The following is a 16,113-nucleotide window of genomic DNA, read 5'->3' as shown; positions in this document are numbered from 1 at the left end:
GCTGTTGCATACACTTCTTTCATTGGGTCATCAATGAAAATCCAGATCATTCACTGTCCTGATTTCGGCTGGGACAGAGTTAATTTTCTTCTTAGTAGCTGATACAGTGCTGTGTTTTGGATTTAGTATGAAAATTATGTTAACACTTGATAAATCGATAACATACTTGATAACACACATTTCGCTGTTGCTAAGTAGTGCTTACTCCAAACCAAGGATGCTCCTGTGCTCTGCCAGCAAGCAGGCACATGAGAAGCTGGGAGGGAGCAGAGCCAGGACAGCTGATCCTAACTAGCCAAAGGGGTATTCCATACCATAGATTGTCATGCTCAGTATATAAACTGGGGGGAGCTGGCTAGGAGACCTCTATCACTGCTCAGGGATTGGCTGGGTGTCAGTAACAGGTGGTGAGCAGTTATATTGTGCATCACTTGATTTTTTGGTGATTTTTTTTTTCCTCTTGGGTGTTATTCCTCTCTCTCCCTCTCCTGTTTATTACAATTATCATTGTCATTATTTATTTACTTTATTTCAGTTATTAAACTGTTCTTGCCTCAACCCGTGAGTTTTACCTTTTTCTGATTCTTCTCCCCATCCCACGGGGGGTGGGAGTGAGCAAGCAGCTGTGTGGTACTTAGCTGCTGGCTGGAGTGAAAACATGACATTCACTTTTTGAAATGTGAATATATACTAGGTATACAAAAATCTTTTAAAAACTTGATCACAGCACTAAGTAATCATTTCAGAATTTTTTATAAAAAGTATTTTTTTTTCCTCAAAGGGAACAAACAAATACGTGTTACATGTGTAATTTCCTCCTCCATGGATGATATCTAATAACAAATTCCATCAACTGAGAGGATCTGTTTGTCAAAAACCACAATGACTTTGTGGTTTGGGGAAAAAGGAAAACAATTTCTTATTTTCTGGCAGCAAAGGGTGCATCTGCATGATATGAACAAACCACTCCACCCATAAACTGAAGTGCAGGATTGTGCTTCCATTACAACTTACTTTAAAAGTATCTTACATATCAGGGAAAGACCACTTCTTGGTAAACATTGACATTGCATATGCTTCCTATTTAAACTTCTCTCTTAAGAAAATAATACAAAACAGGTGCTACAGCACCTTAACAGCTACAACTAAGTTAAGTTAAAATTCAAAACTCAATTTTGTGACACCGTAAATATGTAGAATTCCCACATAAATTGAAGTCCTGCCTCCCAATAATTCATTTTCCAAGAAAAAAATCTTAACTGAAGACTACCTTTCAGACAGATCTTTATCCAAAAAAGCAGAGTCAAACCTTTCTGGGCTTTTACCAAAACATCTTAATCAGGGAAATTACCGGTAGTTGACCATTGTAGCTAAAAGGCTGGGAGAGATGAAGCAAATGGCCAAACCCAGACCCAAACAGGTAATTTTGCAGCCTGTACTTAGCTCCTGGTTGTTATGGCTTAACATGGGCCTGGGCACATTAGTGTTATTACACCTCTAGCCATTACCTTTACTGCCATATTCTCATCACAATGTAGATATTAGTATCAGAGCCTTAAACTAATGAACAATTCCTAAAATACACATCCCTATCTGCCATACAACTAGGCAAGTGTTCAGCTCTGCACAACCTGCTGGTGGCACACAAAGGCTTGATTTTATTATATAGCAGGTCAGCATGTCCCACTATACTTCTATTCCAATTCCTTTATCCAGGCAAATATCTGTAGAAGCAGAGATACGTGAAGTGATTGTAGATGTAAGATGTATTTGTGAGATCATGAACAGAAAACAAGTTGATCCATGCCGAAAGAAAAATCTGAGCACCTTGACCATAAATACTGCTTTGAACAACATTCAAACTTAAAATTAATACAGTTTCCCTTGGATCTAAAGGGTTTGTAGACAATAAAAGCAGGTTACGCACAGCTTATACAGAACTTGCAACATTAAATACATGATAACCAGTAAGTGTTTGGAATTTATTATAAGCAAACAATTATGTTTATAATTCAAACACGCTACTGTTAATTTTTTAACAGTACAGTAACCACACTATACCACAGAGTGCTATTTTCAAGTTGAGGAAAAATGTACTCATATTCATCAGAATATGCACATAATTTTTATAACAGGCTCCATAAAGTAGTGTAAGGTACACCTAATATTTGCTCAGCAGCAGAACTCTCAAGCTGATGTTTACATTTTCATATTGACTATTAACAGATTAAAGGATAAAGAAATTTATAAAAGGTACCAAGCTCTGTTACTAATGCAAAACTCACCACTTCTGTGAATTCATTACTTCCCAAGTCCAGTCTCTCCAGCTGAGTCAGTCTGGACATGGTTCTGCACAGGAAGGGGATTAATAAGGAATTAGATTTAAGAAAATACCAGTTACATCCAATATTCCTGTATTCAAACAAATATTTTAATCAGTATTAAGTAGTGATGCTGTTCTGTAACTGAATTACACCTAAATAAGGTCAAATTTTCATGTGCTGTTTAAACAGGCACATGCTAATGATCAGTCACACAAAGTACTCATCTACATCTACAAAGCAACTCACCTACACGTTAGTTTAGAACAACTAAAGACTACTAGAGTAATCTTTGAGTAACTCAGTGACATTACTCTTCTTCTGAGCACTTCCTTTTCACCTACAGTCACATTAAGTCTTCTCAGCAGCCAAAGACTGGTCAACTACCTGTTCTCCTCTCAAAGACAGACAGACCATTGCCTAATGATCACCTAAATCTGGGAAGACCACTGTTCAATCACAGAAACCAACAACACCTTTCTCCCCCCTCCAGGCTGCTGAAAAAGTGTCTTCCATAGGATATGGTATCCTAATTATTTCTCTAGTCCTACAACAAATCAGATTCTTAAATTGGATTTTGTGACATATCAATACTCCTTAAGCCAACTTATGGCAAAGATTAAATCAATGACTGAAATAAAGTAAAATCTGTTTTTTCAAGCTGTGTTTTGGCAACATTTTTCCTCTATTTAAGCTTACTTTGGGGACCCCACAGAGATTACCTACCACTGTACGAGGTGGTCTACGCAACCAGTACTCCAGTCAACGGCAGTACTACCTAAAAATATTTTCAAAGGGGCTGCAAATCTCTCACATGGAATTATGTTCTATATTTATTTAGTATTAGATTTCCACAGAGCAATTAACAACATCTAAAACTTTGACACATAAACCTTATGTGTGTACATACTCCAAAATTCTGGAAAAAACAAATACAAGAGCTTCCAAATGGTAGTCTTTCGTATTACCAGAATATTTTTATGAACACTAGTATACTTAAACACCTTCATGAGCACAAGATGCTCTATGCAGCTATTCAAAGTTTCAGTTGTTCTTCAAATACACTGCTAGTAATTCCGAATATACAATTCAAAAATTACATTCTATTGAAAAATGCCTTCTTTATTGATAATGTGATTATTAATATTATTCATTAAATAATCTCCAAAGATAATTACACTCAAATTCTGTCTATAGATTTGATTTTTATTATAGTAAGTATGGGGGACAAACTACGAATTTAGCATAAGCAGGTAAAGACATGATCAAAACAAAAGCAGAACCATTTTTTGCACTGCAAGATAGTATGTACAAGTTTTAGGGGAAAGCCTTTAACTCACATTCCCACTGTCTCAAAGAAGAAAAAGAAAAAGCTACTTCCAGAATAACCTGAGAAACATTTCCCCTTCATTTCTGGAAGCTAATGAACAAGATGATTATCAGTTAGACAACTGCTAGAATTCATTTTCCAATTCTAACAAATTATTTAAGTCTTTCTGAAATACTGAGTAACCTGAATTTCTCAAAGCTCTTATGAGATCATGGCAATAAAAATCTTGCTGTATGTTACTAAAAAATTTGCCCCAGTGCATCTCCCGCAGCTGAAGACTCAGAGGATCTAGTATATCATTCAGCAGCTTTCAAAACTTCATGGGCAACACCACACTGTACTCCTACCAATGGTTTCAATTTAAAAAGGTTTTAGATTTCTCCCGTTTTCAAGCTATGTTAGCTAGAGTGTGGGTTACTAAAGAGCAGTCCAGAACCCCAACGATGACCTAAATTTCAGCTTCAATAAGTAGACTATGGGAGATCACAGCTATGTAGAATTGATTTTGATTAGTTTCAATAATAAATTAAATAATAAAAATAATGAAGATAACATCAATAAGTTATTTGACAAAAATGGCTTATTTTAATATTTTTATAGTCCTTTCAAGAGTCTTTGAGACAGTGCCTTGATTTTTATTTGAACTGAATTTTCAGCTTAGAAAGAAACACAAATTTTAAGAATGAAGGAAAAAAAGAGGTAATACCTACAAAATGAAAAAAGCTCAAACTCATTTAAGTGAATTTTTGATGAGGCTGAATTGACACACATAGTTTTTACTGTGGTTTGAGATGAATTTGGTCTTTTAGTTCAACGTGAACTCTTATTTTAATGGTAAAAACAAAACAGTCTCCAGACCACTACATTCCAAGGTCCAAGTGATTTTCACCCCCTCTTCCCCCTGTACACCATTCAGCTCTGAGGCCAAAATGTTTACAGAGCTAGCACCAGATTCACAAAATCTAAGCAATAAAGCTCCTCTTCTCCTCATTGCTAAGTTACACTAGATACACAAATTTCACTCCAACCCAACATCTAGGTGCTCCTTTCCCATCCTGCTAGTGCTACACCCTTAATGGTTCTAAGGCAACCCAAAGTTCCTTTAATCTTTACTGTTTTACTAAAAATAAAGTAAAATAAAAATGCTGTTACAGTTTTTCATCAAGGGTCTTGGCATTACCATTTGGAACCAGAGCAAATATCTGAAAACCTCTCTCAAGTATCTGCAAAATTAATGTTAGGCAACTCTGACCGTATAAAACAAAGTAACTTCACTGATTTGGGGCCCTTTTTTTTTTATCTTGTGAAATTTCTTTTAATCTAGCAAATGTACCCACAACTGTAAAGCAGACACAAATGTATCTGCAAGACCAGGGCTTCAAGTTATCTATCCGCACCACATCCCACATTCCCCTCTCCCTCCCATCCCCCACCTCATCCATAGCACGTTCAGCTACTCTACGACTAACATCTCTTGCTTTTCTGTATTGCATGTTGTCTGAAGGTATACCAACGAAGTTTCCAATAATGTTAAAGTAACAGGAAAATTCAATGCTAAAGAAAGAAGAATATAGGACTGAAAAACAATATCACTGAGTTAGATCTACTTCTGTCTTTGCCATGGCACTGTGTAATCCTCTCCCACAAACTGAAAAAATCTGTTTCATAATGCGTATTATTGAACTTGCTGTCAAATCCATCCAACACTAAGGGATCAGGTAGTCTAAAATATGCCTCAGATTCCAATGCTGTCAATAGTCAGTTTCACTAAGGTTAACACTACAGGTTACTTCAAGTAGCATAAAAATCAAGAGGTATGTGTGACAGCAAGATTGGGCCCTCAATCATTGTAATTACACTCTCAAATAACTTGCTTCTTTCTAAAGAGTTTACTCTTTTTATTGACAATTAGGCAACAGACAAGCTTAAAAAAAAGTAAATAATTTTTTTATATTTCCACTGGACCATTTTCCCAACTTACCTATCAGATAAATGCCTCTGCAACAGTCATCATGGTTTTGCTTTCCTTTCAACAGAATTATTTTCACTGAGCTGTTTTGCATTATAATACTGCCTCTTTTGCAGTCTCTGGCTACAGACAAGCTCCAAGCAAAATGATCCATTTGGCACAAAGCAAAGTTGATTTAGTGTGTTGGCATTAATTACCCATTTTGCTTAACTGGCTTTCAAGTGCTTCATGATTTAGTGTTAAAAAAATATGTGCATGTTCAATTCAGCAGGTGGGCTAGCTGATTTTGTAGGAATTTAACCAAATACATTTATCATTACAAATAGAAAAGAATTCACTGTAAGTATGAAAATATTAAAAAGGTGGGACTGACAGGGAAACATGAAAAGATAGTTGTATCCTATAGCAAAATTATTAGCATGTATTGCTACATCTTATTAGCTTCATAAAAACCCCTTTGGGTTTTCTACACTGTTTAAAGCTGTATATAGCATGTTCCTTTTCAAACACATACTTAGGTTTGGAAAACTGTAAGTTCAAATTCCACTTCAACTTCTGTTCTAACATAATAGTTAAAACCAGGCCATGGACGCCTTTGTTGACCAGGTCCACGGCTGCATGATTGCATTGTCATGAAAGGCAGATTCACCTCTTGCATACTATGGACATCATAATGAACTTTTTCTCTCCAGTGTACATCATACATAACAATGTATGTTTCTAGTGTCTCACTGTAGCAAAATGCCTATTAAATGTTCTTAAATTAAAAAAATAAGTAGTCTCAATAGCTTTAATCTTCCTTAATTGAACTACAAGATCACCAGAAGAAATAAAGGTGGCAGCTTAGCATGTACTGTAGATCATTATGGAGGTTCTGCAGAGGATACCCTGATGACAGTGGCTGTTTAGTTTTCCAGCAAGGGTGAAACCCTGAAAACATGAAAGTTAACAACAACAACAAAAAAAATTCCCAGCAACTTCAGCAGAAGTTGTATTTGGCTGAAGTGTATTACAGCATTTGTTTAAATGTCTCTTATCACTACAAGAGACCGCTGTAAACTATGCTTTTTAAAATATTGCATGTAATTCATGCTATTAGTGTTAATTATGGCAATTAAGGTCAGGGTAATTTCATAAACAAAAGCTATATTAGCTATAAGTTTCATTATAGCTACTGTTCCTCAGTTGGTAGTAACTTAATTTGCAGAGCTACTACCCCAAATTACATGTCCTCTGCTTCTTTCCCACTGAAAATCAATAATAGCACAAAGAACAAAGGAGGAGAGACAGTATCTGTATGATATGAATGAATAAAATGCTTTGGAAAAATTAAATTAATTCATTAAATTTTATAAATTAAAAAATTTAAATTCACAGTTTCTGATGCTACAGATTTCATTCCATATACGAGCTCTGGCATTTTTGTACAACAGACCACAGCACAGCATCTAGGCATACAACAAGGCAATCCCAATCGAACGTACCCCTTGACCATGTCTTAGGCATATTATTAGCTCCAGTCACTAGGAAAACCGGCTGTTGTACTTGAAGGGCTTGCAATTCACACTTCAGCCTACTGCATGCAAGTCTCTGCTAGCATATGAGCTGGACAGAGTGAATATTCAATTGTTAGCTCCTCCTCCAGGAAAACATCTTACATCCACCAAAACCAGTACCTCTCCTTAACAGTTTCTGCTGCCAGAGGGGGACCCATTTTATGCTACCTTGCAACGAGTTCAGGACTTCACAGCTGCTTATTCATATCCCATCTTTGGGAACTCTGTTTCCCACTTTATGGACCTTTTATACCTCTGTTAACCCACTTAAGACCTCCAGGGTCCAAGTCAGAAAATTCAGTGCGTTGCTCTAGCTCATAGAAACAGCAGGAACTGCATCATCATCAGCCTGGGCTTGTTTGATGAAATGAGTGAGAATTGCAAGGCAGGGTTTAGAAAGATGCTAGATTTTAAGAGAGAGGATCAGATTTGTTGTTAGAACAAATGCTGTAAGAATTTCCAGAACTATTTTACTATTACAGAAAACACATCTAAGGAATATGCTGCCACTATATTAAACAAGCCTATTGCGTTGTGAAATAGGTATGGCATAACAGATTCCATGCAGCACAGTAATGAGTTATTTTCTTCAGCCCTGAACTATACTGAAGTAAAAAAAAAAAAAAAAAAAAAAAAAGAGTCCAAGTCGTGTGAATTGCATTCCTTCAGTCATTCTGAATACACATTTCAAACTCCACATTTGATTTAGAAATAATCATCTTTAATTACCAATCCTAAGCTTCAGATACACAGCCATCAGAACTGTACCCAGACAGGCATCTGGGTAGCCATATAATACTGTAAGCAAGAAGCATCAGACATCTCAGAAATCATCCTGAGGTGCCCATGCTGACTGAAAAGCTCAACAGGTGGATCAGAAATCCACAGAGCTGGAAAGGGACAGAAGAAGTGAAAAAAAAATAAATATCTCTGCATATGCATATCTTTGAATAGGCAGACCAGGCAGTTTGAAAGGAGACACAATTTCACCTGTATGAAGGGAAAGTTTCTTGTGACAACTTAGTCCAGTTACTTAACGTTTTAAGCTGTGATCTACTTTTCAATAAGCACTACATTATTAGTATAACTACAGAAAAAATCCTCTCCAAAATAGTTTTATATAAATGTCATCTATACTTACTTTGGCAATATTTTTAACTGGTTTTCTCTAAGTTCCAATATCTGGAGTTTAGTTAATCTGTAACAAAAGCAAAAGAATTTATCACAAAATACTGTATTTTATAATCTGAACTTATTACATTGCTGAATCTCAAAGAAATCTACAAGTTTAAAATATTTTTTGTAAGAATACAAACATGTTTTGTGGAAAAATATGCATGTTTTTTTAAATTCATTTATTCATTGGTGTTTGGTTTTGGTAAAGCAGCAAACAAGCTCTTGCCTGCTTTTCTGTGCCTGTTTGAACACATTTGTTTTCCTTCCTCCCAAAGATTTTAAAGCACTTCATTGGATTCATTATGGGTACATGTTATCAACATATACAGAAATACACAGGAAGTAATAGAAGAAAAGTAGTATCAGTCCACACGAGCTACGATGCTGAATTTCTAATACTGGCAATGTATCAAACCATTTCATATAAAAAGCCTCATCACAGGAATACCTGTGGTCTTCCACATGGTAAAAACAACCTTTACATTAATCTTGTATTTCCTCCCATATTCTCTTTCTAGTCAGCTGCTTAATCCATTTTGATATTTCTGTTAGAAGGCAGTTTGACCTTTCTTTCAGGATATCCTTGGTTGCAAGATAGATAAATAACCTCTAAATCCCAAGCTCAACTGCTTGGCCAAGTTAAGTTCAAAGCAGTCTCGACATTCAAGCAATTACCATCCCCAGTGGAATTTTCTGCATCAGGACAGCAGCACCAGGACTATCTCTTTGTTAAATGAAATGCAGAATACAGACACGATTGTAAAGGCAAGAGTTCTACACGTGACGCATGAACGGCCTTTACACAACACAAAATAGGGTTATTAAGCTCCCTGAATCAAAAAGGAGCTTAGTGACTGGTCTTTCCTGAAGGTGTTTAACTGAGTATGCTGTAAGGACAGAGACAAAAACCTTAATGGAAATTAAGTAGTAAGAACTAAAAGTAAAAACAGAAAGCTGAAAACAGTACTTATTTTTCCTCTAGACATTTGCTCATTTTTGGATGAATTTGAAAGTAGCAATCTGCCACGCCTATGAATAGCCTAAGAATACAGCAGTCACCTTGGAACAGAGCAGAGGCCAACAAAGCCCAGCACTGCAAGCAGTACTTGACATCTGGCAGCAGCTGCTGGAGGGGAACCCTCTCCCCCCAGCTACTCAAAGAAAAACCAACACTCTAACAGTACTGAAAGAATACCCTAATAAAAAATCCAGTTCACAGCAATATCACTGCTGTCGATCTAGCGCACAACTTGCAAATGACTTCCTAGCCTTCTTACCCTACCTGCATCCTAAGATACCCGTCTGTGACAAAACAGAACTTGCTTGTTTAAGCACCTTCAGATTTGAATGGCCATTTTGGGCTTGGACTTCTGAACTCTAGAACAATCAAACACTGCATCAGGCTCCAGTTGGTATTTTGCTTTGATGATAGTCAAAAGAGCTACGCCGTTTGTAGCTTTTCTTATGTGTATGCAGTCAAATTTCTCAGTTGAATGCAGTAGAAGCAAATCTCCATTCATATGCTAAACTATACATATGCACACCCACACTGTTGATTTTAGCCAGAACTGACTGTACTGCACTTCTAAGAAGCTAATTCTGTGAAGTTAAAGACTGCCTTTAGTGATAGAAAGGTTCATAGCTTTGTGTGACCTTGTTTCACATTCTACTCTTTCTTCAGCTGACCCTGAGAAACTGGGAGATAAGAATACCAAATTTCTTACATGTAGAGCTACACAGGGGCTACTCTGGAAATATTTTCAGCCTCTACTGGCTGGGGGATTTAGGCTGTTTCTAAACTAGTAACTTTACTGCAGTAGTTGGTGTGAAATACTGGACTGAAGCAGTTGTCACTTCTTCTATTATGACTGGAAGGGTTAATTCAAGCTTAATGTAAAAATACGTATCAGTCAGCCTAGCTGCTCTTTAAATTGCTGGTGTAAACACCCATGCTAAGCATCTCAACTGCTACAATGGAACAGAAAGACGCGTTTAATCTGGAGAAGAAATACAGAGAACTAGTCCACCCATACTAAAGAAAAAAACAGAAGTCACAGCGGCAGAAATATATGATTTCCTGTGCCATTCTGTCACAAAGATCTATCACACTCCTGTGGAAATATTTTATTTCTCGACTTGAAAAACCCGTACCCACAGAAATATTGACACATCACCTAAACACAACAGTGTAACAGAGCATTATTCAACTTTAAGCGTACCTGGTGGAATAGTCTCAACAAAATTGTTGTTGCAGTATTGTTATTGAATGTCACCAACTTAGCTTGCTTTTAAAGTGCAGCCCAACTTTTAAATAATTTTTTTTAAAAAATATATCTCTTGCTAGGATAAGATCAATATTCTTCCTAAATCTGATTTCTTGAACTATACAATCTGTAAAAAATGTAAAAGAAATACATAGCAGGTATGCTTACAAACTTGCTGTTCAACAGCAGTCATCTTGGAAAACTAGAAATATTTCATAGAGAGATGCTCTTTATTTTTCACCCCCTTTGCAGTTTTGCTAGTGCAGAATTATTTGTTTTTAATTGTAACTAAAATACAAAGGCAAGAGAACTAATATTCGTATCCTATAGCAGGCTGCATTTGCAAAAGTTTCAGCAAAATTGCAAATATGTAACTCAGTTAAGTCCCAAATTCAATTATCCTTGTACATTTATTTAAAAAATTATCCGAAAGTGGATACTACTAAAAATATCTACTACTGCAAATACTACTGGCAAGTTGTTGAGAAAGAAGATTAGAAGTAAATTAATTGCAACATCACAGCCTCTGGAAGCAATATCCCATCCTAGATGACATTCTCAGAATTTTTTGAATGCCATGGGTAAGATGTCATTCTATCTTATATAGATCTATATCTATATATATAGATATAAAAATGTAGAATATTTTTCTATAGAAGAGCAACACCTTGATTATCTTAAACACCTATCAGTAAATAACATCACCCTTTTAAAGCCCAGTCTAAAAATTAGCATGTAGTGAGCTTCAAGTTTAGAATGCTTTGCTTATGTGTTTTTTGATGGTGTTTTGCATTATGTATATTTAAATGTAAATATACTTGATGTATTTAGATACAACAGATGGTTTTCTTCAGTAAACGTAAGCAATTCTCAAGACTTCTGTGCACAGGCATAAAGGCTAACTCCAGGATCTGTGCCAATATTGATGCACTGATATAATTCAAATCAGAATTCGGGAGTGGAGAAAAAACCCTCATTTTCTCACCTCAGAATTCCAAAGAAACTGGCACATTTTGCCAAAAGTCTGGTGACTTTTAATAAGCCTAACAGGCTGGGCTGGTACAACATCTTTGAAGGACACCGAGTATGTAACACTCAAAGATTGGATAATCTTGGCCTCAATAGCATGCAAAGCTTTAGCACAAATTTTGAAGGTGAGAACAATGCATGGAAGTAAACTTAATGAAATGCTGCATGGATATATTAAAAGTAGCTTGCATTACACAAGGTTTTCTTTGCTAAGCATCAGGCTTAATGTTACTGACAGAGGTGCTCAAAGACCCATTTTGGGACTATCCTCTTTAATGCTTTTTAACAGCAATCTTAAATGATAGGAAAAAAGTTTAAGTTGTTTGATGCCACAAAAGATAGTCACAGACAATACAAGGAATTATTAGGACACTGTAGGGGGAAAAAAACCTGTACAACCTTAAGGACTGAAAAAAAATAGACAAGTGACAACACGCCATAGCACCAAGCCAAGCACTCATGATTTCCTTGTAGAGTCATCAACCATTTCTGAGCTGTCCAATGCATTAGTCGATCATGTGGGAAACAACACTTGGCGGCTGCCAAAAAGGGCTAGTAGAACACTAGAGCATAACCACAGACATTTACAAGAAGAAAACAAGAAAATAATCATGACACTGTACAAGCCATGAAGAGACCTCATTTGAAATCTAAATATAGCTATATATCATCATTCCCTGTCAAAAAGAAAATTAATTCAAACTGAAGCTCGTTCCAAGATATATTAATATAATCAGGCATAAAGGAAAACCTGCCATGCCAGAGGGAAAAAGAATTTTGTTTAGTCTAACAAACTAAAAAAGAGATGTGAGAACACTATAATAGCAGCAAGTGAGAGAACGGGGGACAACTCTCATGAGACATGATAGCAATTAAACTGTGGAACAAATCAATATGAACAGTCAGAAACTGAAACTACTTTTCTAACCTGAACTGCTGGAACAGAGACCCTGACACATGGAACATAAAAACCATGTCAGCTTTAACACAGCATTGGTTCTGTTTTTAAGAGACATTATAGCCTATAGTTGTCAATAAGGCAGGCAACAAAACTCAAGTTACTTCATGTGTTCTCATGTAACAAAAACTAGCAGCTATAAGCCATACACAAAACAATTAATGCACCAAACTGTAGGAAGCTGAAGGCTTGTCCTTTATGGGAATAACCAACAATGCTCTAAATATTCCAAAAGATTCTACCAGAGCTTTTTTGTTTGTTTGTTTTTAAAATAAGTATTCCCATATTGCGAAGTACAAGTTAAAAGACCATCTGCACTAGCAAGTGTTTGCGGCAGGGGTCCTCGAACTACGGCCCGCAGGCTGGACATGGCCCCCCAGGGTCCTCAATCCGGCCCCGGTATTTACAGACCCCCCTGCCCCCCCCGCCGGGGGTTTGGGGGGGAAACCAAGCAGACGCAGATGACTGCCTGCCACTGCATCCGCGCGCCGGCCCCCTGGTTAAACAGTTTGAGGACCCCTGGTTTATACCTAGTTGTAAAGTTCCGGAGTGGCAGAGCAGTCTCATTACTCACAGAAGCACTAAACGTCAAAGGGGTCTGAACCTTACTTCTAAATATTATACTAATTCACTGTTTTCTAGTTTATTTGATCTAAACAGTAACTTCTTAGAGAATAGTATTTATTCTGTGCAATACATCAGCAGGCAAACTCATATGAATATTTTGAATTAATTTTAACTACAGCTGATGCGAAAAGTCTTAACTTCAGTTTCATTCTCCTAGCTACAAGCTAGGATGCTGCAAGTCACTATATTTTAAAAACCAAGGCAGAATCCTTCATAGCTATTAAGATAAACACTACACTGGAGAACTGGCTTTCAAGCTGCCTTCAGTAACTGATTTATTCTTATGTTGTTAGTAATTAATGACTTCACTATTTCCGTAACCATTAAGCATTATAGAAGTAGATAGTGACGAAGAAAGAATTATAATTAGGCTTTCTAAAGCTATGTTATGTGTAAGATTAACTACTTGTAAGACCAACTGCATCAACCTGAAGTCCTCAGTTTCATCCATAGTGCTTATCTTTTTACTAAGAAAATCTTGCCATTTCATTACACTATTAAAAAGCAGTACAGAAAAATGTATAGGCAATCATGAAAATGCCAACAAGCAAAGACTACACATCTTCCAGATATTTCTTCTTCAACTTTAATGAGGGCTTTTGAAATGCAAACTTTGTGTACAAGAAGCAAGCACAATAATTAATGCTCCTGCATCATAAGCAGCTTTTTTGTTAGCTGAGTGTGTAACAGATCGGGTGCTTTTAATCGTTCATCAGGGAAGGACTAATAATTGGACAGAGAAGAACAGGCCAACAGCTCCCATCACAGATGACTAAAACTAATGGTCACTAAAAACTGCATCTTTGCTCATTCTTTCATTGTAAATCTCCTAATCTGCCAAAATTCTGCAGCACTGTATTTGGGGGCTTTTCTAATCTCTTATGAACTGTGCTGACCCTACTATAACCACACAGCTTAAGGCAACTGCTTTCACACAGCAATGTGCATGGTTAACTAACAGCCCAGAAAGAGAGGATTGCTGGACATGGGATGGGGCAGGACAGTGACAATCTAGGAAGCTAGCATAAAATAAGAGTGATGAGAGGGAGGAAAAAGCAAAAATGGCTAAATCAGCATGATAAGGAAAACAGGATGAACTATCCTAATCTAGGACTCTTCCTTTTAAAAATATTATCCTTTCACTTTTGCTCCCAAGATTTAATCCTTTTTAAAGAGGTAAGGGTTTAGTATTTTTCTTGTATGTAAGTTACTATGTGGAACAATCTTGCTTAGTCAGCACACTGTAAATACGCTAAGTCCTTCAGAAAGATTCCTAACAACAAGGCACTTGAGAATTACAGACATGCACGAAGGAGAGGACCGTCAGTGCATCCAGGAAAGGACTAGTGGCATTACAGACGCCATTATTTGCTTCACTCCAATTACTAAGTGACAAACCTGTACTTCAGAAAAACTAGTCTGCTGTACTTACCAGAACTGCATTGTAAAAGAAGCAAGTGTTTACATGAGTTATTTCTTGATATTTCATAATCATTCTGTCTGTCCTTCAAAAGCCCAGTTGAAAAATGGTGATAAAGATTCAGGGGTTTTTACTATAACTAATATGTCCCATATATTGATTGGTAACGTGCACTTCTTCCCTTCCTCCAGTTCATACTTTGCTTGAGAAGCAGCAGAAACTGCTCTGCGTGAATTTAAAACTAAACGTACATACCAAGTTTCAAATTTAACTTACCTGCCAAAATTGGCTGGCAAAAACTCAAGAAAAGCATCATTCAGGTACAGCTGCGTTAGGTTTAACAGTTGGGAAAATCCATCTGGAAGCCTATACAGAAGTAAAATAACGTGGCGCTTGTTTCAGTTGTAGTCAGTGCATTATATCGTATTTTCTTAAAGAACAGTATAGCATTTAAGTCCTACATATTGATAACATTAAGGTGGCACTAGAATTTCTACAAAATTGTACTAGATACTTGTTCTCTGTAAGATTAGTTTCAAAATTATTTTTAAGTATTGAGAACGATATCTACAAGCAATAAAAATTACAAACACCACATGTAGTCTTGCTAAGTATTTGTGATCTCCTGGCACCTAACATGGAGGAGGTATTTATTCAGAGACAATAAATCAGATAAAAACCTATCCAACACCTTTTGGGGGAAAAAAGAGTTACAATGTACAAAGTTTGTATCTCTGGCAGTGCTACTTGGGGCAAATTTTGTCACTATAGAAGGTGACAGGGAAATATATAAGCTAAGCTTGAAAAACAATGGTACAGGCTTTAGCGTAAAATTAATTCTGTTATTAAGAAAAAAAACTTTTTTGCATCCTTCTCTACATTCACAGAGAAGTGACGAGCTTAAAGCTGAAAGCTACATGGTACAATGCAGGACTGCTCACACAGCCTATTAACTTGGGAAAAATACTATAATGACATAGCTATACTTTATCACAGTGCAATGAAATTAATGAAGATACTTCTCGGGTAACTCTGTTCCTTGCCTTCAAAGGCTGGCACATGTCTGGGGCAAACCGGATACTCAGCAGTGTTTGCACAAAATATAAAACATCAAAAAAAATTTACAAACTTACTTTGAAATTGGATTTACGCTGGCCTCAACAACTGTCAAGACTTTACAGTTTTTTATATTTTCTGGAAACTCCTGTATGCCTGCAAGATACAGGGAGAAGTAGGGAAATAAGTCTTAAATTATTAGACTCCATCACAGGCATAAAAATGATACACATGAAAATTACTAGCCATAAAAACTTTAATTCATTTAGCAACCAGTGGACTGTTTCTCTCATATTTAATTTCAGATACAGCTCTCAATTCCTAAAGCATTTCATACTGCAGCTTAGCAGGCAGCTCACCAAGCAGCGTAACAGAGACACAGTAAACGAACAATTTCCACTCAGATT

The 16,113-nt window shown here is 36.6% G+C and overlaps 1 protein-coding gene across 11 annotated transcripts in view; it reads right to left on the bottom strand.

The window, feature by feature from the left end:
* Window positions 1-16,113, bottom strand: part of ERBIN (erbb2 interacting protein) — a 122,392-nt gene that overhangs the window by 34,340 nt on the left and 71,939 nt on the right. For all 11 annotated transcript variants that reach the window (XM_080372805.1, XM_080372808.1, XM_080372807.1 and 8 more), the window contains 4 exons: window positions 15,784-15,862; window positions 14,927-15,016; window positions 8,318-8,374; window positions 2,286-2,349 (listed from right to left, as the gene is read on the bottom strand). In XM_080372805.1, the coding sequence (XP_080228931.1) occupies window positions 2,286-2,349; window positions 8,318-8,374; window positions 14,927-15,016; window positions 15,784-15,862 (290 nt within the window). The remainder of the gene's footprint in view (window positions 1-2,285; window positions 2,350-8,317; window positions 8,375-14,926; window positions 15,017-15,783; window positions 15,863-16,113) is intronic.

This window comes from Falco punctatus, assembly GCF_963210335.1.
Source record: "Falco punctatus genome assembly, chromosome: Z".
NCBI classification, from domain to species: domain Eukaryota; kingdom Metazoa; phylum Chordata; class Aves; order Falconiformes; family Falconidae; genus Falco; species Falco punctatus.
The sequence above is the reverse complement of the archived record's forward strand: the minus strand, read 5'-3'. Positions and strand labels throughout refer to the sequence as shown.